The sequence below is a fragment of the Gopherus flavomarginatus genome, chromosome 3 (genome assembly GCF_025201925.1).
Source record: "Gopherus flavomarginatus isolate rGopFla2 chromosome 3, rGopFla2.mat.asm, whole genome shotgun sequence".
Classification (NCBI taxonomy): domain Eukaryota; kingdom Metazoa; phylum Chordata; order Testudines; family Testudinidae; genus Gopherus; species Gopherus flavomarginatus.
This window is the reverse complement of record NC_066619.1, coordinates 288,057,779-288,084,679: the sequence shown is the minus strand read 5'-3', so window position 1 is coordinate 288,084,679 and position 26,901 is coordinate 288,057,779. Positions and strand designations below refer to the sequence as shown.

Here is a 26,901-nt window from a genome sequence, read left to right as displayed (position 1 = left end):
CCCCAGGAAAGGTTTTTCAGGGGGACCAGAGTGCCCCAAAACACTCTAATTTTTTGGGTGGTGGCAGCAGGTACCAGGTCCAAGCTGGTAACTAAGCTTGGAGGTTTTCATGCTAACCCCCATATTTTGGACGCTAAGGTCCAAATCTGGGACTAAGGTTATTACATGAGTGGCAGCCGGTGGGATATAGATAGAATCCAGAAGCCAGTAGGAATATTATATTTTTCTTTTCTCTGCTAAGGGCTTTTTAGCAGAGAGAAACAGTTTGGTTTTAAAAGGGAACCAGAGAGAAATTTTTTTTTTCTGCTCTCTCTGGCAGTTTGTGGCTTGCATGTTAAGCAGAAGTCGTTAAGGACTATTAACAGTCTTTTGTCACACAATAGCACTCCCATTGAGAGTCATACCAGCACTATATGAATGCAAATAAAGTGGTTTTTCTGGTTTCCCTTCATTGAACATTAGCTAGAGAGAGAAAAGGACAAAAAGCACTGTTGCTAGGCAGACTTCAGGAGGCAACAGAACCTGCAGTTCAGAAGATAAACACCGGAGGGCACCCCAACCCAAGAAAACAGGAACCATGACTTCTAAGGCAAAAATTGAGGCCGAAGAACAAATCAAAGAAGCTGAACACAGGCGAGAGATGGAAAAACACAAACAGCAACTGGAAATAAAACAAAAAGAGATGGAGATGAAAGAAAAGGAAGAAAGCATCAAACTGGCAGCCTTCCAAAGAGAACAGGCGGCCCAAGAGGCAGCACACAAAAGAAAACTAGAAGAAGAAGAGGTGGCCCACCGCCGAGAAATGGAAAAGCACCAAAAAGAAATGGAAAAACAACAAAAAGAAATGGAAAAACAACAAAAAGAGAATGAAGAGAAGGAAAAACAGAGAAAACATGAACTGGAATTGGCAAAAGCTGGGCTGCATGTGCCAGCCAACCCTAACAACCCGGTGCCAAATATTGCTCCACAGCACAGGAAAATTTCCCACCTACAAGGCAGGTGATGACACCGAGGCCTTCTTGGAAAATTTTGAAAGAGCCTGTCTTGGGTACAAGATCCCCGAAGACCAGTACATGGTAGAATTGAGGTCACAGCTCAGTGGACCTTTAGCAGAGGTGGCAGCTGAAATGCCTAAGCACCAAATGAATGACTATAAACTTTTTCTAACCAAGGCCAGATACAGGATGGGGATAACCCCAGATCATGCCCGTCGGCGTTTCAGAAACCAAAAGTGGAAACCAGAGGAGTCATTTCCCAAACACGCCTACTACATTGCAAAAAACTATGAGGCCTGGCTAACAGGAAACAACATTCAAACCTTGGAAGAACTGAACCTCCTCATACAAATGGAGCAGTTCTTGGATGGTGTTCCTGAAGACATCACACGGTACATACAAGATGGACACCCCAAGAATATCGCTGAGGCGGGGGAGATTGGAGCCAAATGGATGGAACTGGCAGAAAGCAAGAAAGCTACTGTCAAGGGGAACGATTACCCCAGGGGGCACACAGACCATAAACCCTACAACCGAGGACAGCCAAAGACCCCACATACCACCCAAGTAAAGCCACAGATACCCTACCCTTCAACCTCACCAGTCTCCAGTAACTCACCTCGGCCCAGTGACCCATCAGATGGAAGATGCTTTAAGTGTAATGAACTGGGACATATCAAGGCCAAGTGTCCCAAGAACACCATGCGAGTGCAATTCATTACACCACCATCACACCAAAGATCCCCAGGCCCGGATGCCTCTCAAATACCCTTGGAGCGAAGGGAAAATTTGAGAGTGGGCGGAAAGAAGGTTACTGCGTGGAGAGACACGGGGGCACAAGTGTCAGCTATCCACCAATCCTTCGTTGACCCCAAATTCATCAACCAAAGGCCAAAGTTACAATTTACCCCTTCATGTCACAAGCTGTAGACTTGCCTACAGCTCAACTGCCTGTCCAGTACAAAGGCTGGTCAGGAATGTGGACTTTTGCAGTCTATGACAATTATCCTATCCCCATGCTACTGGGGGAAGACTTGGCCAACCAGGTGAGGCGGGCCAAGAGAGTGGGAATGGTTACACGTAGCCAAACCAGGCAAGCTTCCAGACCCATTCCTGTTCCTGAGCCGTCCACAGAGGCCCCGTCTGTGTTACCAGAGACCCAGACAGAGGTAGTGGACCCGGATTCCATGCCTACCACTGAAACAGCCACAGCATCTCCAGTCCCAGGCCCGGAACTGGAACAACAACCAGCACCAGCAAGTGCAACTACATCTTCAAACTCAACGCCAGAGGGCGCCAGCGAGCCAAAACTGGCAGAAGCAACAGACAGCCATACCCAAAAGGCTCAGCCAGAGCCTGAAATACCCTCAGGTGCACCAGCGGAGAGCGGTTCACCAGCAACGGAAACAACCCCATCACCTACATCGCTTCCAGAGGGACCAAGCCCAAGTCCACAGTCTGAGGAAGAACTGGTGACCCCAGCCTCAAGGGAACAGTTCCAGACTGAGCAGGAAGCGGATGACAGCCTTCAGAAAGCTTGGGCGGCGGCACGGAGCACCCCACCGCCTCTCAGCTCTTCTAATCGATCCCGGTTTGTTATAGACCAAGGACTTTTATACAAGGAAATTCTTTCTGGTGGACACCGGGAAGAATGGCAGCCGCAAAAACAGTTGGTGGTTCCAACTAAGTACCGGGAGAAGCTCTTAAGCTTAGCCCATGATCATCCCAGTGGCCATGCTGGGGTGAACAGAACCAAGGACCGGTTGGGGAAGTCCTTCCACTGGGAGGGGATGGGCAAGGACGTTGCCAAGTATGTCCGGTCTTGTGAGGTATGCCAAAGAGTGGGAAAGCCTCAAGACCAGGTCAAGGGCCCTCTCCAGCCACTCCCCATAATTGAGGTCCCATTTCAGCGAGTAGCTGTGGATATTCTGGGCCCTTTCCCAAAAAAGACGCCCAGAGGAAAGCAGTACGTACTGACTTTAGTGGACTTTGCTACCCGATGGCCAGAAGCAGTCGCTCTAGGCAACACCAGGGCTAACACTGTGTGCCTGGCCCTAACAGACATCTTTGCCAGGGTAGGTTGGCCCTCTGACATCCTTACAGATTCAGGGTCTAATTTCCTGGCAGGGACCATGGAAAAACTGTGGGAAACTCATGGGGTGAATCACTTGGTTGCCACCCCGTACCACCATCAAACCAATGGCCTGGTGCAAAGGTTCAATGGAACTTTGGGGGCCATGATACGAAAATTCATCAACGAATTCTCCAATAATTGGGACCTAGTGTTGCAGCAGTTGCTGTTTGCCTACAGGGCTGTACCACATCCCAGTTTAGGGTTTTCACCATTTGAACTTGTGTATGGTCACGAGGTTAAGGGGCCATTACAGTTGGTAAAGCAGCAATGGGAGGGGTTTACGCCTTCTCCAGGAACTAACATTCTGGACTTTGTAAGCAACCTACAAAGCACCCTCCGACACTCTTTAGCCCTTGCTAGAGAGAATCTAAAGGATGCTCAGGAAGAGCAAAAGGCCTGGTATGACAGACATGCCAGAGATCGGTCCTTCAAGGTAGGAGACCAGGTTATGGTCTTGAAGGCGCAACAGGCCCATAAGATGGAAGCATCATGGGAAGGGCCCTTCACGGTCCAAGAGCGCCTGGGAGCTGTAAACTACCTCATAGCATTTCCCAATTCCTCACTAAAGCCTAAAGTGTACCATGTTAATTCTCTCAAGCCTTTCTATTCCAGAGACTTACAGGTTTGTCAGTTTACAGTCCAGGGAGATGATGCTGAGTGGCCTGACGGTGTCTACTACGACGGGAAAAAAGACGGTGGCGTGGAAGAGGTGAACCTCTCAACCACCCTGGAACGTCTGCAGCGGCAACAAATCAAGGAGCTGTGCACTAGCTTCGCCCCATTGTTCTCAGCCACCCCAGGACGGACTGAACGGGCATACCACTCCATTGATACAGGTAATGCTCACCCAATCAGAACCCCACCCTACCGAGTGTCTCCTCATGCCCAAGCTGCTATAGAACGGGAGATCCAGAACATGCTACAGATGGGTATAATCCGCTCATCTACCAGTGCATGGGCATCTCCAGTGGTTCTGGTACCCAAACCAGATGGGGAAATACGCTTTTGCGTGGACTACCGTAAGCTAAATGCTGTAACTCGTCCGGACAACTATCCAATGCCACGTACCGATGAGCTATTGGAGAAGTTGGGACGTGCCCAGTTCATCTCTACAATAGACTTAACCAAGGGGTACTGGCAAGTACCGCTAGATGAACCTGCCAAGGAGAGGTCAGCATTCGTCACCCATGCGGGGGTGTATGAATTCAATGTCCTTCCTTTCGGCCTTCGAAATGCACCCGCCACCTTCCAGAGGCTGGTAGATGGTCTACTAGCTGGACTGGGAGAATTTGCAGTTGCCTACCTCGATGATGTGGCCATTTTTTCAGACTCCTGGCCCAAACACCTACTACACCTGGAAAAGGTCTTTGAGCGCATCAGGCAGGCAGGACTAACTGTTAAGGCCAAAAAGTGTCAAATAGGCCAAAACAGAGTGACTTACCTGGGGCACCAGGTGGGTCGAGGAACCATAAACCCCCTACAGGCCAAGGTGGATGCTATCCAAAAGTGGCCTGTCCCACGGTCCAAGAAGCAGGTCCAATCCTTCTTAGGCTTGGCCGGATACTACAGGCGATTTGTACCCCACTACAGCCAAATCGCTGCCCCACTGACCGACCTGACCAAAAAGACCCAGCCAAATGCAGTTAAGTGGACTGATGAGTGTCAAAAGGCCTTTACCCAACTTAAGGCAACGCTCATGTCTGACCCTGTGCTCAGGGCCCCGGATTTTGACAAGCCATTCCTAGTAACCACAGATGCATCTGAGCGTGGTATAGGAGCGGTGCTCATGCAGGAAGCAACAGATCACAACTTCCATCCTGTCGTGTTTCTCAGCAAGAAACTGTCTGAGAGGGAAAGTCACTGGTCAGTCAGTGAAAAGGAATGCTATGCCATTGTGTACGCCCTGGAAAAGCTACGCCCATATGTTTGGGGACGGCGGTTCCAACTACAAACTGACCATGCTGCACTACAGTGGCTTCATACTGCCAAGGGGAACAACAAGAAACTTCTTCGTTGGAGTTTAGCTCTCCAAGATTTTGATTTTGAAATTCAACACATCACAGGAGCTTCTAATAAAGTTGCTGATGCACTCTCCCGTGAGAGTTTCCCATAATTCAGTAGTTAAAAAGTGTTCTTAAAATGTAGAAGTCTGTTAGTTATATACTTAGGAGTATATGTAAAGAGGTATGTGTTGTATTAATCTGTTTATTTTCAAGTTCTAGAAGGAAATCGCCGCCAGTGAGCTTCCCCACTGTCTGCAATTTGGGGGGCGTGTCATAAACAGATAGCTAAGGGTTAATGTCTCTTTCACCTGAAGCACCTGACCAGAGGACCAATCAGGAAACCGGATTTTTTCAACTTTGGGTGGAGGGAATTGAGTGTTTTTGTCTTTGTTTTCTGGCTGCCTGCCTTCTCTGAGCTTTGGAGAAGTAGTTCTACTTTCTAGTCTTCTGTTTCTAAGTGTAAGGACAAAGAGATCAGATAGTAAGTTCTATGGTTTCTTTTCTTTGGTATTTGCATGAATAAGTGCTGGAGTGCTTTGATTTGTATTCTTTTGGAATAAGGCTGTTTATTCAATATTCTTTTAAGCAATTGACCCTGTGTTGTATCATCTAAATACAGAGAGAACATTTGTACTTATTTTTCTTTCTTTTTATATAAAGCTTTCTTTTAAGACCTGTTGGAGTTTTTCTTTACTGCAGGGAAATTGAGTCTGTACTCACCAGGGAATTGGTGGGAGGAAGAAATCAGGGGAGATTTGTGTGTTGGATTGCTAACCTGACTTTGCATTCCCTCTGGGGGAATAGGAAAGTACTTTTTGTTTCCAGGACTGGAAGCAGAGAGGGGGAGTCACTCTGTGTAGTTTCACAGAGCTTGTGTCTGTGTAGCTCTCCAGGAGCATCTGGAGGGGGGAAGGGAAAAAGGATTATTTCCCTTTGTTGTGAAACTCAAGGGATTTGGGTCTTGGGGTCCCCAGGAAAGGTTTTTCAGGGGGACCAGAGTGCCCCAAAACACTCTAATTTTTTGGGTGGTGGCAGCAGGTACCAGGTCCAAGCTGGTAACTAAGCTTGGAGGTTTTCATGCTAACCCCCATATTTTGGACGCTAAGGTCCAAATCTGGGACTAAGGTTATTACAGCCCGTGGCAAGGGTACACCTAAAATTGGGGGCCAAGGAGGGCCCCAAGGATGTGGAGGTACACCGATACTTGCCCACTGATGTGTTAATGGGAGGGGACCTCGAGGACTGGCCTAGTAACACCCAGAGTGCCCTGGTCGTGACTCATAGTCAGAGTCGGCAAAGGGCACTGCACCCCGACAATGGGGAAGGTACTCGACCCGAGGTGCAGGACCCTAACCCAGGGAGCGGGGAACGCCCAGGGGCACGGTTCAGAGAGGCTGCGGCCTCAGACCCAGCCAGCAAGAGAGAGCCGGTCCCCATCCCTGTCCCAGCTGCTGAGTTCCAGGCTGAGTTGCAGAAAGATCCCTCCTTGCGGAAGCACAGGGACCGGGCTGACCTTAGTGCGGTACAGACCATGAGGAGAGGTTGCAAGGAGAGGTTCCTGTGGGAGAAGGGGTTCCTGTACCGAGAATGGGCTCCCCCAGGGGAAGTAGAGTCATGGGGGATCAGGAGGCAGCTGGTGGTTCCCCAGAAGTTTCGTCACAAGCTGCTTTACCTGGCCCATGACATCCCTCTCACAGGGCACCAGGGAATCCAGCGCACCAGGCAGAGGCTGCTACAGAACTTTCACTGGCCTGGGGTCTTTACCCATGTCTGACAGTACTGCCAATCCTGTGACCCCTGCCAGAGGGTGGGGAAGGCCCGGGACAAGGGGAAAGCGGCTTTGAGGCCTTTACCCATCATAGAAGAACCTTTCCAGAAGGTGGCCATGGACATAGTGGGACCCCTCAGCAAGATGACCCGGTCAGGGAAGAAATACATCCTGGTGGTGGTGGATTTTGCCACTCGCTACCCCGAGGCGGTGGCCTTGTCCTCTATCGAAGCAGACACAGTGGCAGATGCACTGCTGACAATTTTCAGCCGGGTGGGGTTCCCCAAGGAGGTCTTAACGGACCAAGGGTCCAACTTCATGTCGGCCCTGCTCCGGTCCTTATGGCAGAAATGTGGGGTCCAGCACAACTGGGCCTCAGCGTATCACCCCCAGTCCAACGGGCTGGTAGAAAGGTTCAGCGGGACGCTGAAGATGATGCTAAAAACATTTATGAACCAGCACCCGCAGGATTGGGACAAGTACTTACCTCACCTGCTGTTCGCGTACAGGGAGGTACCCCAGGAATCTACCGGGTTTTCACCTTTCGAACTGTTGTATGGAAGGCGAGTAAGGGGGCCCCTAGACCTGATGAGGGACGAATAGGAGGGGAAGGCCGCTCCCAAGGGAGAGTCAGTGGTGGAGTATGTCCTGACCTTCCGGGAAAGACTGGCCGAGCTCATGGGCCTGGCCAGGGAGAATCTGGCCCGAGCCCAGAGGAGGCAGAAGGTCTGGTATGACCGCACGGCTCGGGCCCGTGCCTTCGCCACCGGAGATCAGGTGATGGTTCTCATCCCCGTGAGGAGAAACAAACTCCAGGCCGCCTGGGAAGGGCCCTTCAAGGTTATCAAGCAACTGAGTGAGGTAAACTATGTGGTGGAGCTGTCAAATCGGGCACATCACCGTCGGGTGTACCATGTGAACATGATGAAACCATACTATGACAGGGGGAATGTGGTGTTGGCCGTGTGTGGACATTGGGAGGGGCAGGGAGATGACCCCTTAGTGGATCTATTCCCTGGGACAAAAGCTGGTTCCCCCCTGGAGGCGATTCCCCTCTCTGATCAGCTGACCCCGGGCCAGCACGCTGAGATCAGGGGGGTGCTGCATCTATACCGACAGCTGTTTTCCAAGCAGCCTGGACGCACTAATTTGACTGTCCACCGGGTGGAGACCGGGTCACATCCCCCTATAAGATGCTCCCCTTTTCGGGTCACTGGTAAAACTGCCCAGGATCTTGAAAGAGAGGTCAGGGACATGCTGGCTTTGGGGGTGATCCAGCAGTCTTCCAGCCCTTGGGCCTCGCCAGTGGTGCTGGTTCCCAAGAAGGATGGGTCAATCCGGTTCTGTGTGGACTATCGAAAGCTCAATGCCATCACCGTATCGGATGCCTACCCTATGCCCAGGCCTGACGAGCTCCTAGACAAGCTAGGAGGGGCTCGCTACCTCACCACTATGGATCTTACCAAAGGCTACTGGCAAGTGCCGCTGGACGCAGATGCCAGGCTGAAATCGGCCTTTATCACCCCTCTGGGGATCTATGAGTTTCTGACCCTGCCCTTCGGCCTCAAGGGAGCACCGGCCACCTTCCAGCGCCTGGTGGATCAGCTACTGAGGGGGATGGAGAGTTTTGCCGTGGCGTATATTGACGACATCTGCGTCTTCAGCCAGACCTGGGAGGACCATATGTCCCAGGTTAAACAAGTCCTGGACCGACTCCGAAAGGCTGGGTTAACAGTAAAGGCTGAGAAGTGCAAGGTGGGGATGGCTGAAGTATCTTACCTGGGCCATCGGGTGGGGAGTGGCTGCCTGAAGCCGGAACCAGCCAAGGTGGAGGTGATCAGAGACTGGCCTGCTCCTCAAACCAAAAAGCAGGTCCGGGCCTTTATTGGGATGGCGGGGTACTATCGAAGGTTCGTGCCCCACTTTAGTGCCATAGCCGGCCCCATCACTGAACTGTGCAAAAAGGGGAAGCCAGACCAGGTGATCTGGACTGAGCAGTGCCAGGAGGCTTTCCGGGCGCTGAAGGAGGCTCTGGTTAGTGGCCCAGTTCTGGCAAACCCAGATTTTGACAAACCCTTTATGGTGTTCACCGATGCCTCAGACACGGGACTGGGGGCGGTGTTAATGCAGGAGGATGAAAAAGGGGAGAGACACCCCATTGTGTACCTGAGTAAGAAGCTGCTACCCCGGGAACAAAGCTACGCGGCCATCGAGAAGGAATGCCTGGCCATGGTGTGGGCCCTTAAGAAGCTAGAGCCATATCTCTTTGGGCGACACTTCACCGTGTCGCCCAAAGAGATATGGGGGGACCACTCTCCCCTGACCTGGCTGCACCAGATGAAACGAGCCAACGCCAAGCTCCTGAGGTGGAGCCTGCTCCTGCAGGACTATGACATGGACGTGGTCCATGTGAAGGGAAGTGCCAACCTGACAGCGGATGCGTTGTCCCGGAGAGGGGACCCTGAACTTCCCCAGGTCACTGGGCAGAGTGACCCTGCTCAGTTCAGGCTCGAAGGGGGGAGAGATGTGATGCAGTAGGGACTGTCTGTGTGGGGAGTGGGAGAGCACGGGAGGACTTTAGGGGATGGACGATGCCAGGGCCTGTAACCTGAGCTAGGTAAGGGAGGGGAAAGGTCAACACCTTTGCCCGGGAAGGGGACAAAGGAAGGGAGTGGCAGGAGGGAAGCAGTTTGAGTTTGGGCTTGGGGCTGGATGGGCGGAATTCAGGGTATCCTAGCTAGGATCCAAGCACCCTGAAAGCCCAGAAGGACTCAGTGGAGGGGTCCTGACTGTGCCTGCAAGCTGTGCTGTAACCTGTGTTCCTGTTGTCCAATAAACCTTCTGTTTTACTGGCTGGCCGAGAGTCACTGTGGGTCCCAGGAAGAGGGGTGCAAGGCTGGACTCCCCCACACTCCGTGACAAATGACACCTGGGAAGAGGCTATTGGCAGTTCCCTTATCCCACTTGGGGGAGTAATACACCAGGCAAAAAGGCTCCTGAGGTTACAAGCAGTAGTTAAAATAATGGCAAATAAAACCGGAGAAAGTTTAAGAGCCCTGGCCAAAGAAACAGGGGTGATCCGAGAGGTGGCCCTCCAGAACCGTCAGGCATTGGACATAGTGTTAGCGGCCAAAGGAGGGACCTGTGCTCTTACTGGAAAACAATGTTGTCTGTTTATACCTGACGATACCAATGAGGTAATAGATCGCGCTAGCCACTTAGAACAAATCGCATATCTTCCCCATGTAGAGCCGAGTTCTTTATGGAAGTGGCTAAGTAACCTGTTCAATTTCTCTGGCATAAAAAACTGGTTGTTTCAGGAGCCCTAACTCTCCTGTTTGGAATCTTAGTGATTTTTGTATGCTTTCAGTTAATCTCCTCTTGTATCCAGAATTGTAAAAGCAGCAAAGAATCCTGTGGCACCTTATAGACTAACAGACATTTTGGAGCATGAGCTTTCGTGGATGAATACCCACTTCTTCAGATGCATCTGAAGAAGTGGGTATTCACCCACGAAAGCTCATGCTCCAAAACGTCTGTTAGTCTATAAGGTGCCACAGGATTCTTTGCTGCTTTTACAGATCCAGACTAATACGGCTACCCCTCTGATCCAGAATTGTGTCACCCAGGTGATTGCCTGAAAACAGAGTGCTAATATGATTATTTTGAATATCACTGGTGAACAAAGAGATAAGGAACGGTTAATTTGTGGAACCCAGTAATTGTTGGTCATGGCGTACGCCTGACCAAAAGGAGGGATTTTGAAAGTAGAATAAATTATATTGTGAAAATAGAAAGGATTAAAGAAATGCTGTCTGTACCTTTAAGCAAAATTGTTGAAATGCTGCAATCCAGGTGTCAGGAATACAGACATTAACATAGAACAATTGCACCATTTAAGGGCAATTGGTGAAGTATTAGCCTTAGATCGATAAGAGTTAGTAAGGAAGTAGGATATGCATGCTGTGCCCCAGGTGAATTTACTGTTTTGCTTTCTTTGTCCCTTTGTCTGATTCCCGCTCTTCTATCTGTATAAATAAAATAGTTTGTGTCTTGCATGGTGCTCACATTACCTGGGTGTATTAGCGGAGCGCTGTGCTAATAAAACAGAGTGGTCTGACAAACTGAGTCCTGAGTCTAACTTTGACAATGGAGACCCACTGCTAGAGGGGGCCGTGAGACGCACTTGACCAGTGAGCACAGAACAAACTGTCCCAGCACAGCTGAGACCTGGAGCGCAGGAGTGCCTGGCCCTGGGGCAAGGGCTGCAGGGTAAAGCAGATCACAGAGTCCTTACCCTGGGAACACTCAGTATAAAGGCAGTCGGTTCAGAGGGCAAGGCTAGGGACAGGAGACACAGAGTAACAATAACCGGTCAGTTTTCAATCACACAGGTCCCTGTGGGCAGAAACACTCCCATGGGACGGCAATTCCCCACTTGTACATCTACCGTCCCCCTCGGCAGCTCCCAGGGCAGCCGACACCAGACACCGTGGGTCCCTGGGCAGCCAACACCAAAAGAGCCCACAAGATGCCAGCGCAGCCAGGAGGGAGGTTATTGCAGGCGTATTGGAACGGCTGGGGGCTGTGCGCCATGCTGGGCACCCGCAGGACAAACTAGTCCTGATGGATATAAGAGAGAGGGGCAGGGCAGATCTCTGGGCCCAGGAAGGGTGAAGGGCCTGTTTCCTCTAAGCTGAAAACAGGTGACCTCAGGTTAACCAGAGACATGTGAGGCCAGTTAGGGGCTCCAGTGACCTTTACAAACCATCCTCTGGTGAGAGAGAGGAAGGGGGAGCCAGAGACAGGATGCATCAGGAGGAATAGTATCAGAGGGTAGCTGTGTTAGTCTGGATCTGTAAAAGCAGCAAAGAATCCTGTGGCACCTTATAGATTAACAGACATTTTGGAGCAAGAGCTTTCGTGGGTGAATACCCACTTCCTCAGATGCATGATCAGGAGAAATGGCTTCCCCAAGGTGAAGGCTGTCTGCCCTCCCTACAGAGAAAGAAAGAGCTGCCGAGCCCCTGGGCCCGCTGGCTGCCCCCCTGCTGCCTCAGGTTAGGATGGCAACATGTTGAGTCCCATCGGGTCTCATGCCATATGAAGCCTCAGGCACTCAGCAAGGGGACAAAAGCCCTGGCCTCAGCGAGGAGTTCCCTGGCCCCAGGCAGGGTCCGTGTGCTCCTGCCAGGACAACCCTCCCTGAACAGGGGGAGAGGGGCAGTTCTCACCAGTTGGTCGGTCACTGAGAAGGTGTGATCAGTCACTGGTGGTGGGGTCAGTTATCACTGGTCAGTCACTGGGGAGGTCTCAATTATCACTGGTTGGTAGGGTTGCCAGGTGTCCAGTTTTCGACCAGAACGCTCAGTCGAGAAAGGACCCTGGCGGTTCTGGTCAACACCGCTGATTGGGCCGTTAAAAGTCCAGTTGGCGGCGCAGCGGGGCTAAGGCAGGCTTCCTGCCTGCTGTGGCTCCGCGCAGCTCCTGGAAGTGGCCAGCACGTCCCTGCAGCCCCTAGGCAGAGGGGCAATCAGGGAAGCTCCACACACTGTCCCTGCCCCCAATGCCAGCTCCGCAGCTTCCATTGGCTAGGAACCACGGCCAATTAAAACTTCAAGGGCAGCGTCTGCCCCTGGCCCCTCCGCCTAAGGGCTGCAGGGACATGCTGGCCACTTCTAGGAGCTGCATGGAGCTAAGGCAGGCAGGGAACCTGCCTTAGCCCGCTGTGCCGCTGACCAGGAGCTGCCTGAGGTAAGTGCCGCCCAGCTGGAGCCAACACTCCGATCCCCCTCCCGCACTCAACCTCCTGCCCCAGCCCTGAGCCCCCTCCCAGAGCCTGCACCCCTCACTCCCTCCCACAACCTGCCCTAGCCCTGATCCTCCTCCTGCACCCTGAATGCCTCATTTCTGGCCCCACCCCAGAGCCCACACCCCCAGCCGGAGTCCTCACCTTGTCCTGCACCCTAACTCCCTGCCCCAGCCCAGTGAAAGTGAGTGAAGGTGGGAGAGAGCGAGTGAGGGAAGGAGGGGGGATGGAGGGAGTGGGGGCGGGACCTCTGAGAAGGGGCACAGCCTCTGGGAAGGGGCGGGGAATGAGTGTTTGGTTTTGTACTATTAGAAAGCTGGCAACCCTACTGGTCAGTCAATGGAGGGCGGGGTGAGTTATCTCTGGTCAGTGGGGTGAAGGGGAGGGGTGGTTATCACCAGCCGGTCAGTGGGCAGGGGTGGGGGAGAGGAGACAAGTCATCGGCCAGTGGGTGATGTCCCAGGTAAGCCATCTGGGCTCACGTGGCTCAGGACAGTGGCTCTGCTGTTGCTCCAGGTCTGGTTTGGAAACTGCTGACCTCCATGGTGCCAGGTGCTAGGATCACTTACCCAGGAGCAAGTCACTTGGCAACTCCCCGTGGGCCAAGGCTCAGGAGTCAGTCAGGTCCCATCAGAGCAGCAGCCCTGGCCCAGGGCTCTCCTGGTGAGGCCCCCAGAGCAGGGTGTAAGCCCGTGTCCCTCCCTTGGGGCAGGTACCTGATCATCTTCTGCTGGCCGGGGTCGTAAAGCGCCGTGAAGAGTTGTGCCTCCTCCCCGATGTTGCAGACAAAGTTGCGGACGCAGAGGTAGAGGTTGTGGGAGGGCGAGGCCAGGTGAGCACTGCAGCCCAGCTCGCTGTGCTGAGAGCACTGCGGGGAGACGGGCAGAGGTTAAGGCCAAAAAGACTCCTACCTGCCCGGCCCCTCCCCAGCCTGGCTCCTGCCTGGGGTCTAGCTGGAGCCAGGCCCAGAGTGGTGGGCAGCAGGACAGCCTGAAGCTCAGCACAGAGGCTGGGTGGGACAGGGAGACCCGCAACCTGGCAGGGGGCTGGAACTCCCCTTCTGTGTGTATGGACTCCCGTGGGCAGTGCCTCTCAGCTGGGCAGGGCCAGCACACCTGTTAGCACGGGGTGGGGCAGAGACCGTCCAGGAGGAGGGACCGGGCGAGGGGGCCAGGGCTGGGACTCACCATCTCTTCCTGGATGCGCTCACTGATCATACTTGTGGCCTGTTTGTGAGCATGGAAGAGGCTGATGACGCTGGTTCTGTCGGGGTCCAGGATGTTCCCATTCTCGTCACGCACAACCAGGTCCAGCTCCAGGATCCTGCAGTGCACAAGGTGGGGCATGAACACGACTCCTGGCGCAGCTCAGGGACCTGGACTCTCCAAGGCCTCTGGTCCGGCCCAGCCGCACTCAGAGCAGCACCCAGCCACGCTGTCACGGAGCAAATGCCCAGCCCTTCTAGTCCCTGGCTGTCCAGCCTGCATGCCCAGCAGGTACCCACCTTGGGGCAGGAAGGGGCCGGCACAGGCCTCACCCAGGACTGCAGCAAGGGTCATGCCAGTGGTCGCCACGGATGACCCCCAACCCCCTCATTGTTCCTGATCCACGCACTGCGGGGCCCTCCCTGCCCCCTGGGTCCTCGCTCACCCTATGCTGCTTGCACACTTGTGTGTCTCGCACACCCAGGCTATCTCCATCCCCATGCTCTCACTTTCTCCAATGCACTCACACCAGGTATTAGTGCCCATTCCTGGTCCCTCTCCAGCCACCCCTGCCCCCGCCTACAACCCCTCTCCGGCCCCATGCCCCTGCCTTGGCCCCCCCATCTCAGCCCCACCTTTCCCTGCCCCCTGCCTGCTCTCACTTGTTTCCGTAGTCGATCTTGCTGGTCACCTCCTTCTTGAGCTCCAGGAGCTCATCCTTGGGAAGCGTCCCAGAGAGCAGCTGCGAGCGCCTCTCCATCAGCTCACACATCATCCTCCTGACCTGCCCGTATCGCTCCTTCTGCCCCGTCTGCAGGGGAACAAGGGGGCAAGAGTCATGCCTGATCCCAGAGAGCTGATCACCCGCAGCCCTCACAGCGGAGAGCCCAAGCCATGTGGCCCCTCTTCCCTGACCCCTTCTGACCCCATCCCAGAAAGAGCCACCCCCCGCAGTTCCCACACCCCCCATTCCTGACACCATCGCAGTCTCTGCAGCCCCCTGAGGTTCCCACACTCCCTATCTCTGACTCTCCGCAGCACTCAGCCTGGGACTCACCCTCCTAAAGGCTGGCGCTTGCCCTGTGCATCCCCTGTCCCTCCCCTCCCTGTGCTGAGGGCTGGTGGCCCATCCCCAGAGGGTGGCCCATCCCTGTGGCTTCCCTAATGCTGGGCCCCAGGCTCTCACCACGTAGAGCTGCTTCCAGATGGTGGCCCATTCCCGCAGCGTGGTGGTGATTTCCTGCACCATCGGCATCTCCGCCGGCACAATGTTCTCCTCCGCCCTGGCCAGAGAACTGGTGAGGCCAAGCCCTGCACGTGGCGAGGAGGCTCAGCCCCATCCCCGCCCACCACATGGGGGTCCCTGAGCTCAGCAGCCCCAGTTCCCGCCTGCCCCGGAGTCCTGCCCCAGCCTGTGGCAGCACCAGCCATCAGCCTCAGGGAGCCCCACTGAGACCCTGCATCGCTCTCCCTGGGCCCAGCTGCCGTCTCAGGGGGCTGCCCACCCTGGCCAGGGACCCACTGGGCGGCTAGAGCCCCGGCCTGGCCAGGTGATAAGGGGAATGAATCCCAGAGCTGCACGCTGGTTACTGCAAGCAGCCCATGGACCAGGCTGGGGCAGGGCATGGGGAGAGAGCTTAGAACCAGGCCAGGCACAGACCTGGGGCGCTGGGCTGCTTGCCCCACCTCATGCCAGGGGAGAGGTCTGGCCAAACACAGGGACGGGGGCGGGGGGGGCAGGGCCCGGCCGGGCTCTAGGATGGGGGCTGGGGGGGGCAGGGCCCGGCCGGGCTCTAGGACGGGGGCGGGGTGATGGGCCCAATAAGGTGCAGATCAGGGAGGACCCAGCCCCCTGACCAGTAAAACATTCACTGACTCAGCCCAGAGCCCTTCCCTGCCCCCCAGCCCCAGTACCTACCCCCTCTGCTCCACATGGGCGCTCTTCAGGTGAATCAGTGTGACAGGGAATATGCCCTGGGGAGAGGAGAAGTCGTCAGCACAGCGACCCTGATCTGGGGGGCAGAGCCAGAGGGTAGGATGTCGGCCCCCATGGGGCAGGAACCCCCGAACCCAGTCGGATGTGGGTCAACCTAAGGCCAGGTCCTCGATGGGGCCAGAGCAGATGTCAGGGGGAGGCTCGGAGCCCCCACACCAGGTTAAAGTCACTCCTCGCATGGCCCGGTGATTTCCTGCAGGGGACGCCACGCGGCGAGAGCGTGAGCTCAGCCTCAGGCCATGCGCTGTGTCCCCAGCGCCCCACAGCAGCTGTGAGGCCCGGCCCTCGGACAATGGAGAGGACGAGCACCCCAGCCTCTCTGCACCGCGGGGAGCAGCAGACTTACCCAGGTGGCTCTGTTCCTGAGCGAGTACCCTCTGTACCAGCCTGCAAGCAGAACAAACAGCCAGTGAGACACCCAAGGGCCTCTGAAAGAAGAGCACTTCTCCCAGCAGGGGGCGCTGTGAGGGGGACAGGATTCCTGGCTGGGGGGGAGCTCCCAGCTACCCCAGCCCCAGTCTCTTCCAGCAGGGGGCGCTGTGGGGGGGGAGCTCCAGGTGACTCCAGCCCCAGCCTCTCCCATTAGGGGAGGGGGAGCTCCCAGCTACCCCAGCCCCAGTCTCTTCCAGCAGGGGGCACTGTGGGGGGGGGGAAGGGACAGGATCCCTGGCTGGGGGGGAGCTCCAGGTGACTCCATCCCCAGTCTCGCCCAGCAGGGGGGGCTGTGGGGGCCAGGGCAGGATCCCTGGCTGGGTTGGGGGGGAGCTCCCAGCTACCCCAGCCCAGGCCTCTCCCAGCAGGGGGTGTTGTGGGGGGGCAGCGCAGGATTCCTGGCTAGGGGGGAGCTCCCAGCTACCCCAGCCCAGGCCTCTCCCAGCAGGAGCGGTGGCTAGGGAGACTGGAGTGGGGGGACTGGTTGCTGAGGGGAAGTATTACTAGGGTCTGGCTGCTGTTGTTGTGTATTGTTGTGTCTCAAAGCGCCTTGGAGCCAAACCCAGAACAGAGAGGCCCTGCCCAAGCAGCTGACAACCCGTGTACAAGAGACGAGCGGAGACAGACCGCCAGGGAGCCAAGAGAACCACCAGACCATGGCCAGCGTGACAGGTGGTGGTCTCAGCACACCAGCCCCCGAATCACTCTCAGGTATTTTTGTCGGCGGGGAGGCAGAGCAGAGTGCTCAGGGGGTTTGAAGATGGACAATGAGTTAGTTTTTCAGAGGTTTACAGGGAGCTGCTCCCCAGTGTGGGGGCAGGGGAGAAGGTACCAAGGAGCTTGTTTGAACCTGGAACAAGTGAGTCCTGGAGGCTGGTGTCACGGGCTGATGGGAGGTGAACGCAGACAGGCAGCGTGGGGATGGGTCATGCCGTGAAAGCTAAGCTCATGTTGGATCCAGTGGAGAAGCGGGAGCCAGCGGAGGGTGCTGTGGGCACAGTGCTGCTCACAAACTGGGAAGAATTGGTAGGGGAAGCAAAAGTGGATGGGAAACTGGGAGGCAGTGACCACGAGATGGTTGAGTTCAGGATCCTGACACCAGGAAGAAAGGAGAGGAGCAGAATACAGATCCTGGGCTTCAGAAAAGCAGACTTTGACTCCCTTACTGAACTGATGGACGGATCCCCTGGGAGACTAATATGAAGGGGAAAGGAGTCCAGGAGAGCTGGCTTTATTTTAAAGAAGACTTATTGAGGGCACAGGAACAAACCAGCCCAATGTGCAGAAAGAATAGCAAATATGGCAGGCAACCAGCTTGGCTCAACAGTGAAATCTTGAGTGAGCTTAAACTCAGAAAGGCAGCTTCCAAGAAGTGGAAATTTGGACAGATGACTAGGGAGGAGTATAAAAATATTGCTCGGGCATGCAGGGGTGTAATCAGGAAGACCAAGGCACAATTGGAGTTGCAGCTAACAAGGGATGTGAAGGGTAACAAGGAGGGTTTCTGCAGGTATGTTAGCAACAAGAAGGTGATCAGGGAAATTGTGGGACCCTTACTGAATGGGGCAGACAACCTAATGACAGATGATGTGGAAAAAGCTACAGTACTCAATGCTTTTTTGCCCTGAGTCTGCATAGACAAGGTCAGCTCCCAGACTGCTGCACTGTGCAGCACAGCATGGGAAGGAGGTGACCAGCCCTCCGTGGTGAAAGAACAGGTTAAGGACTGTTTAGAAAAGCTGGACATGCACAGGTCCGGATCTAATGCATCTGAGGGTGCTGAGGGAGTTGGCTGATCTGATTGCAGAGCCATTGGCCATTATCTTTGAAAATCGTGCTGATCAGGGGAGGTCCCAGATGATTGGAAAAGGCAAATCTAGGGCCCATATTTAAAAAAGGAAGAAGGAAAATCTGGGGAACTACAGACCAGTCAGCCTCACCTCAGTCCCCAGCAAAATCATGGAGCAGGCCATCAAGGAATCCATTTTGAAGCACTTGGAGGAGAGGAAGGTGATCAGGAACAGTCAGCATGGATTCACCCAGGGCAAGTCATGCCTGACCAACCTGATTGCCTTCTATGATGAGATAACTGGCTCTGTGGATGAGGGGAAAGCGGAGGATGTGATCTATCTTGACTTTAGCAAAGCTTTTGATATGGTCTCCCACAGTATTCTTGCCAGCAAGTTAAAGTAGTATGGGCTGCATGAATGGACTATAAGGTGGATAGAAAGCTGGCTAGATCGTCCGGCTCAACGGGTAGCGATCATTGGCTCCATGTCTAGTTGGCAGCCGGTATCAAGTGGAGTGCCCCAAGGGTCAGTCCTGGGGCCAGTTTTGTTCAACATCTTTATTAATGATCTGGATAATGGGATGGATTGAACCCTCAGCAAGTTCACAGATGATACTAAGCTGTGGGGAGAAGTAGATACGCTGGAGGGTAGGGATAGGGTCCAGAGTGACCTAGACAAATTGGAGGATTGGGCCAAAAGAAATCTGATGAGGTTCAACAAGGACAAGTGCAGAGTCCTGCACTTAGGATGGAAGAATCCCATGCACTGCTACAGGCTGAGGACTGACTGGCTAAGCAGCAGTTCTGCAGAAAAGACCTGAGGATCACAGTGGATGAGAAGCTGGATAGGAGTCAGCAGTGTGCCCGTTGCCAAGAAGGCCAACGGCATATTGGGATGTATTAGTAGGAGCATTGCCAGCAGATCAAGGGAAGTGATTATTCCCCTCTATTCAGCGCTGGTGAGGCCATACCTGGAGTATTGTGTCCAGTTTTGATCCACACAGTACAGAAGGGATGTGGACAAATTGGAAAGGGTCCAGCAGAAGACAATGAAAATGATTAGGGGGCTGGAGCACATGACTTATGAGGAGAGGCTGAGGGAACTGGAGTTATTTAGTCTGCAGAAGAGAAGAGTGAGGGGGGATTTGATAGCAGCCTTCAGCTACCTGAAGGGAGGTTCCAAAGAGGATGAAGCTCGGCTGTTCTCAGTGGTGACAGATGACAGAACAAGGAGCAATGGTCTCAAGTTGCAGTGGGGGAGGTTTAGGTTGGATATTAGGAAACACTATTTCACTAGGAGGGTGGTGAAGCACTGGAATGGGTTACCTAGGGAAGTGGTGGAATTTCTTTCCTTAGAGGTTTTTAAGGCCCGGCTTGACAAAGCCCTGGGTGGGATGATTTAGTTGGGGGTTGGTCCTGCTTTGAGCAGGGGGTTGGACTAGATACCTCCTGAGGTCCCTTCCAATTTAACCCTGATATTCTATGATGGGCTAGGAGCTGCATGGCTCTGAGCAGGCCGGGACGGATCAGTAATGGAGCTGCCCTGATCAGCAGGGGGAGAGTGGGAGTTGTGGGGAGGGAGACGAAAGGCCCTGTCTCGCAGATGCTCTGCAGAAAGAACCAGCCAGATTTACACACAGCTGCAAGTGAGGACCTGGCGAGAGGCTGGGGTGAAGACAATGCCCCAGTTACAGGCCTGAGTGACAGAGCAGGATGGTGACGTTGTCCAAGCAAGGAGGGCTTGGGGGAAGACTAGGAGCCGGAGCTGGCAGCTAGACAGTCCCCAGGAGGCATCAGAGAGAAAGGCCCAGATTGTTGTTTGGCCTGAAGGAGACAGTCTGGAGCAGAGGGAGATAAGTGAGTCGGGCATAGAGAGGGTGACTGACTCTGCGGTTGCAGATGGGGCTATGAGAGCCCTGGTGCAGAGGGAGAAGAGAAGGGGACCCCACACAGAAAGCGGGAGGGGGACGAGGAGATCCGCTGAAGGGAGCTGAGAGAGGAGGAGGACCAGGAGAGGGCAGAGTCCCAGAAGCCGAGGGAGGACGCGATTTCAAGAAGAGAGTGTGGCTGATGGTTTCACAGGTGGTGAGAGGTCCAAGAGGATTCTCCTGGGGTCTATGGAGCCAGTTCCCCCACTCTCAGTGCCCGGCCCCACTTACCCTCCGAGGCCTGTAGGATGTGCACTGTATCCCCGATCTGCAGCGGCAGGTGATGCTCGTTCGTGCCCGAAAAGTTCCACAAAGCTGTAAAACAACAGCCAGGGGAGTTAGCGGGGTGGTGAGAGGGGGCAGCTCCGGACCCCAGCAACTTGCAGGTGGCTCTGCCCTCTCACTGCCTCACCCAGCCCAGCTCATCTGTCCCTGGGGCTAGGGGGAACCTGGCACGCTTGCTCTCTGAGCTTGGCCTCTCAGTGCCTTGCGGACAACTTGCCTCAGCTGTTCCCTAGCACTGGATGGGGCCGCCCTTCGGTCCTGGTGCTGCCCCATTGTCACAACCACTGCTACTGGTGTGCCAGGCTGAGCCAGCCCCCAGTCACCCCCAACAGCGAGAGGCGCAACATGCCCCCTTCATCTGAGCTGTCACCCTGCCCCGTGCCAGGCCCCATGCTGCCACCATCTCCCAGCCTGTACTCAGGGCAGTGCAGTCACGGGGGAAGTGACTGGCTGGGGCTGGGGGGCAGGAGAGACCCCTCTATGACACTGCACAGATGAGCGCCCGGGACGGCATGGCCAGTCTTAGGGCTCCCGAGGGGTCTGAGTTCAGCAGCGCCAGGATGGAGGGTGCAGATGGAGCTGGAGGCAGGTGGGTCTGGGAGCTGCCACGAGGCTGGGGGAAGATCTGCAGGGTGCTGCCAGCCAGGGACATGGGCGTGAGCAGCACGGGCAGGCTGGAGATGAGCACAGCAGGATCCAGCTTCCTTGTGGAGTGGGGATTTCACTGCACCCAGGACCAGGGCTGTCGAGTGCCCAGAGGGATGCTCCCGCCCATGGCACTCCTTCCCACACGCGCACAGCGCAGCCTGGCTCTGCCCATCCTGCAGCTCTGCCTGCTGGGCACTAGCAGACTGGGGGTTGCTCTGCAGGCAGCTGGGCGCCTCCTCCCCCTGTTCTCCCACTGGCCCAGCTAGGGGCACCCTCTATTGGCACCAGGGTCCCACCCCCAGCTGCCACCCACCCTCCATCCCAGGACCCCTGCAGTCTTCAGCAGCCAACAGCACAGGTCACCAGCACCCACCACCACTCAGGGCAGGGTGTGGTAACAAGCCAGACCATTAAATATGCACAATTCTAAGCATGCAAATTAGCTCATTAAGTAATTTGCATAAAATATCACACAAAGAGCTGCACAAAACTTCAACTTCCAGGTTCAAGGTCTCAGGCCTTATCTCCAACGTGCACCCTCGGCCCAGCGTTGAAAGAGCCCAGAGAGGAGGCTGCCAGGGCCTCTGGGACCCGTCAGCACCAGGGTAAAGCCGTGTGTGCTGGCACCTGAGGTGTGTCGGGGGCAGGTGCCAGGCTGCGGAATGAACCCACAGTAACTACGGGCCAGCCCGCCCCACCTGCTGCACCCAGCAGAGATCTTTGACATGCCCGCATGGGTACTGCTGTAAAAACCCCTCCCAAAACAAGACACAGGCTGCTGCAGCTGCTGCTCTCAGGGGAGACAGGCGGGGGAGATGCCCTGGGGATGAGCCGCCCTGTGAGATCCTAAGCAGAAAGAACAGAAAACTCAGCAGCTGCACCCCAAGTGGCTAGGCCAACCCACTGCTATGCACAGCCCCACAGCCCTCTGTCCCATCACCACAGCATCCAGGCCCCTTGCTGTCTCCAATGTGTATTTCCCCACCCAGCGCAGAGACAGGGCCAGGATCAGCCCCCAGTCAGGGGCTCTTTCGAAATCTGACCCTGCTGATGGGTGCTGAGCCCTGGGCTGCTCAACGACACCCTGGAGCCGCCCAGGACTAAACCTGGAGCTCCTGAGTCCCAGGCCAGCCCCTCGCCATTGGGCTGCAGGGCGACCAGACAGCAAGTGTGAAAATTCGGGATGGGGGTGGGGGGTAATAGGAGCCTATATAAGAAAAAGACCCAAAAATCTGGACTGTCCCTATAAAATCGGGACATCTGGTCACCCCAGCTGTCCTGCCTCCCAGCCGAGTGAGCAGGGCCCTGAGCCCAGCAGGAGCCACCGGGGACACTGAGTCTGGCTCAGCTGCTGGGACCCTGCGTGAGTGTAGCAGGCAGGGGTCAAGCCCGGGGCGCCCAAGGGACCGTTCAGCTGCGGGGGGGCAGCCGCAGAAACAGTTCCACTCACTCATCTGCTAAGTGGCAGCTACTGAGAAAAGCAGGAACAGAAAATACCACAGAGGAAAGTGACAGCAGGAGCCTGCAACGCGACGCTTCCTGCCACAGGCTGGGCTCGGCGGGAGGAAGGTCTGTGCAGAGAGCGCAGGAGCCCCCGGTGCTATTCCTGGCTCCGGTCCCTCCCCCGGTTACAGCGCAGGAGCCCCCGGCTCTATTCCTGGCTCCAGTCCCTCCCCCGGTTACAGCGCAGGAGCCCCCGGCTCTATTCCTGGCTCCGGTCCCTCCCCCGGTTACAGCGCAGGAGCCCCCGGCTCTATTCCTGGCTCCGGTTCCTCTCCTGCTTACAGCGCAGGAGCCCCCGGCTCTATTCCTGGCTCCAGTCCCTTCCCCGGTTACAGCGCAGGAGCCCCCGGCTCTAGTCCTGGCTCCGGTCCCTCCCCCGGTTACAGCGCAGGAGCCCCCGGCTCTATTCCTGGCTCCGGTCCCTCTCTCGGTTACAGCGCAGGAGCCCCCAGCTCTATTCCTGGCTCCGGTCCCTCCCCCGGTTACAGTGTGGGAGCCCCCGGCTCTATTCCTGGCTCCGACACATGCTGCCATCGTGATGCAACCTGAGAATATGAGGTGAGGTTCGGCTCTCTGGCCACCCCGGACACATGGATTCACACAGACAAGACCTCTCACCAACCCCACCCATACTGCTCAGAACCCACTTGCTGCCGCTGAGGACCAGTACGGCCCCCATGCCCAGCACGTGTTATTGGTGGGGAGCTCGGGGGGCTGTGCAAGGGGTCTCAGGGGCAGCCCAGAGGGTGCAGGGGGTCTTGGGGGCTGCGCAGAGAGTCCCTCCCCCGGTTGAGGGGCTGCATGTAGGCTGCAGAGGAGTCTAGGGGGGCTGCGTGTAGGGTGCAGGGGGGTCTCCAGGGCTGCGCGGAGGGTGCAGGGGGGTCTCCAGGGGTAGCCTGGAGGGTGAAGTGGGGTACTCGAGGGCTGCACGGACCCTGCAGAGGGGTCTCGGGGGCAGCGCGGAGGGTGCAGGGGGGTACTCGGGGGCTGCGCGGAGGGTGCAGGGGGGTGCTGCCCTGTCTCTGGGCCTGGAGGGAAGGGCAGGTGAGAAGGAGCCAGTGAGGAGCGGATACCGACTCAGCCAGCAGCACCTGTGAATGGGGAGCAACAGCTCACCCCCAGGGCACCCACGGGTGCTGCACACACAGTTCTGCAGCTGTCACCTCCCGCCATCTCTGCCCCTCCAGGGACGCTGCAGTTGTAGGCCAGGGCTCAATGTTGGACTACAGTGGCTCCGAGGGCTGGGCAAAGCCAGCGGGAAGGGGAAGAGGTGCAAGCAGGAGACACCGCCTTGTGCAGGGCGCTGCCTCGGGGGCGGACGGCATGGGGGAGCAGCGGTGCTGCTCAGTGCATTGCGGGCTGGCTGCAGCACTGGCAGGCCCTGGCTCGCCGTGCTCCACGTGTGACCTGCCTGGGTCAGGGGCTGAGCCCAGGGTCCCTGCTGGGGCATGGAGGAGGGGACGGAGCATGTAGAGCAGAGCCGTGGGTAGAACTCATCCTCGCACGCCACAGGGAGCCCTGCGATTGTCTAGGGTGAGCGGGGCCGTGGGTAGAACTCATCCCTACGCCACAGGGAGCCCTGCGATTGTCTAGTGTGAGCGGGGCCGGGGGTAGAACTCATCCTCGCACGCCACAGGGAGCCCTGCGATTGTCTAGTGTGAGCGGGGCCGGGGGTAGAACTCATCCTCGCACGCCACAGGGAGCCCTGCGATTGTCTAGTGTGAGCGGGGCCGGGGGTAGAACTCATCCCCACGCCACAGGGAGCCCTGCGATTGTCTAGGGTGAGCGGGGCCGTGGGTAGAACTCATCCCTACGCCACAGGGAGCCCTGCGATTGTCTAGGGTGAGCGGGGCCGGGGGTAGAACTCATCCTCGCACGCCACAGGGAGCCCTGCGATTGTCTAGTGTGAGCGGGGCCGGGGGTAGAACTCATCCCCACGCCACAGGGAGCCCTGCGATTGTCTAGTGTGAGCGGGGCCGTGGGTAGAACTCATCCCCACGCCACAGGGAGCCCTGCAATTGTCTAGCGTGAGCGGGGTCGGGGGTAGAACTCATCCCCATGCCACAGGGAGCTCTGCGATTGTCTAGCGTGAGCGGGGTCGGGGGTAGAACTCATCCTCTCACGCCACAGGGAGCCCTGCGATTGTCTAGGGTGAGCGGGGTCGGGGGTAGAACTCATCCCCATGCCACAGGGAGCCCTGCGATTGTCTAGTGTGAGCGGGGCTGGGGGTAGAACTCATCCTCTCACGCCACAGGGAGCCCTGCGATTGTCTAGCGTGAGCGGGGCTGGGGGTAGAACTCATCCTCTCACGCCACAGGGAGCCCTGTGATTGTCTAGCGTGAGCGGAGCCGGGGGTAGAACTCATCCCCACGCCACAGGGAGCCCTGCGATTGTCTAGCGTGAGCGGGGCCGGCCCAGGCCACGCCCGGCCCACAAAAACAAGGGAGAATAGCTGCTAGCAAAGCAGCCAGTCTGCAGAGAAAACCTGTCAGGGACGGTGTGAGGAAGTGGGAACGTTCGTGCTGTGTTATGTGAATGCTGAGTGGGGAGTGTTGACTTGGGAAGGTTGCAGGGGAGTTGGGACGGCTGCCCTGGGAAAGGGAGGATACCTGAGCCTGTAACCTGAGACCTCAGGAGGGGGGTTGGAGGCCAGGTGACACCTCTCCCGGGACACTGGACAAAGGACACAATGGCTGGGGGAGGAGCCGGGAGGAGGCTGGAGGGAGTTTCAGTTTGGAGCTGGCTGGGAAATGGAGAGGGGCACCCTGACCAACAGGGCTGTGGCCTCCCTGGGGCCCCCAGCTGGACCTAAATGAGGGGTCCCGTTGTCTGTGCCTGCAAGGCCTGTCTTGGACTGTGTTCCTGTCGTCTAATAAACCTTCTGTGTCACTGCCTGGCTGAGAGTCCCGGTGAATCGCAGGAAATGGGGGGTGCGAGGCCTGGACTCCCCCACACTCCGTAACAGACAGAGTATCCACCTCAGCCCCAGGGACATCGCCCCAGTTCTCAATTCCCCTCAGGGGTCAACAGTTACCCTGACCGCCAATCAGCTTTCCAATGGCCAGTGTGGGGGGCGGGAGCCCAGGCCTCTCCCCAGCTCACAGCCCCTGGGACAAGCATGTCCTGTGCATCTGTAGCACCTCCAGACCCCAGCCCCAGAGCCAGAGCATTGACCTCCCAGGGCAAATGAACATGGCACTGGGGAGCGGGAGACACGAGGACACCCCACCACCACTCAGCGCCCCGGTCCCCAGCCACCACCTAGACCAGACACCACTCAGCACCCCCCAGCCCAGAACCCAGACACCGCTCAGCCCCTGCCCCCCAGACACCGCTCAGCCTGATGCTGCTCAGCCTCCACACCCCCAAACCCAGACACCGCTCAGCCCTTGCCCCCCCCAGACCAGCCCCCCTGAGTCCCACCCAGCGTGGGTACCTGGGACCCACTCACCCCCCAGCCCAGAGGCTGAGCTCGCTGGACGTGGGGCCCTGTGCCCAGCTCGCAGGGCCTCCAGGCCAGAGCTGCCCAGACAGGGCTCAGTGCTATAAAATCTGCAGCCCCACCCTGCAGCTGGGCATCCCAGCCCCACTCAGCTCTCACAGGCTCTGTGGTGGCCCAGTGGGCCAGTCACCCCCAGCCAGGATGGCCCAGGCTGCAGCCCAGGTAGCATCACTCACCGACTCCATACTTCTCCTTCTTGGTGGGTAGCCAGGGGGCCATTGCAGCAATGCGCCCGTCCCTGCACGGTGTGGCAGCCAGTTCCTCCCGCTGAGCTGCCAGGGTCACGTGCGTCTCACCGGCTTGTGCAAACCTTCCTGGGCCACTTCCTCTAAGCACAGCTGGGCTCTGCACAGAGCCTGCAACCAGCCCCTTCTCCCCAGCCAGCTCTGAGCGCGCCCAACGCAGAGACCCAAGGGCTGTGGGACACCAGCGAGAGACGCCCCCCAGCCCCAAGTGCCAACGGAGCGGCCTGCTCCTGCGCTGAGTGCAATAGGGCACCGAGGGGCTCACTCTGGGGCCTTTCCCTGTTAGGCCAACAGAGCCGGCCCGGCACAGGGAGAGGGAGCCGGGCTCTGGTCCCGGAGCCCCACGGCGCCGGCCCGGCACAGGGAGAGGGAGCCGGGCTCTGGTCCCGGAGCCCCACGGCGCCGGCCCGGCACAGGGAGAGGGAGCCGGGCTCTGGTCCCGGAGCCCCACGGCGCCGGCCCGGCACAGGGAGAGGGAGCCGGGCTCTGGTCCCGGAGCCCCACGGCGCCGGCCCGGCACAGGGAGAGGGAGCCGGGCTCTGGTCCCGGAGCCCCACGGCGCCGGCCCGGCACAGGGAGAGGGAGCCGGCCCGACACAGGGAGAGGGAGCCAGGCTCTGGTCCCGGAGCCCCACGGCGCCGGCCCGGCACAGGGAGAGG

At 56.9% G+C, this 26,901-nt stretch overlaps 1 protein-coding gene across 2 annotated transcripts in view; it reads right to left on the bottom strand.

Moving 5' to 3' along the window:
• LOC127047633 (dedicator of cytokinesis protein 2-like) overlaps positions 1-26,253 on the bottom strand; it is a 408,420-nt gene extending 382,167 nt beyond the window's left edge. For both annotated transcript variants that reach the window (XM_050946070.1, XM_050946071.1), the window contains exons 1-8: positions 26,174-26,253; positions 20,291-20,374; positions 16,257-16,297; positions 15,833-15,888; positions 15,101-15,197; positions 14,577-14,725; positions 13,897-14,032; positions 13,426-13,577 (exon numbers count right to left, since the gene is read on the bottom strand). In XM_050946070.1, coding sequence (XP_050802027.1) covers positions 13,426-13,577; positions 13,897-14,032; positions 14,577-14,725; positions 15,101-15,197; positions 15,833-15,888; positions 16,257-16,297; positions 20,291-20,374; positions 26,174-26,216 — 758 coding nt within the window. In that variant the 5' untranslated portion in view covers positions 26,217-26,253. The remainder of the gene's footprint in view (positions 1-13,425; positions 13,578-13,896; positions 14,033-14,576; positions 14,726-15,100; positions 15,198-15,832; positions 15,889-16,256; positions 16,298-20,290; positions 20,375-26,173) is intronic.
• Between the last annotated feature and the right edge of the window lie 648 nt (positions 26,254-26,901).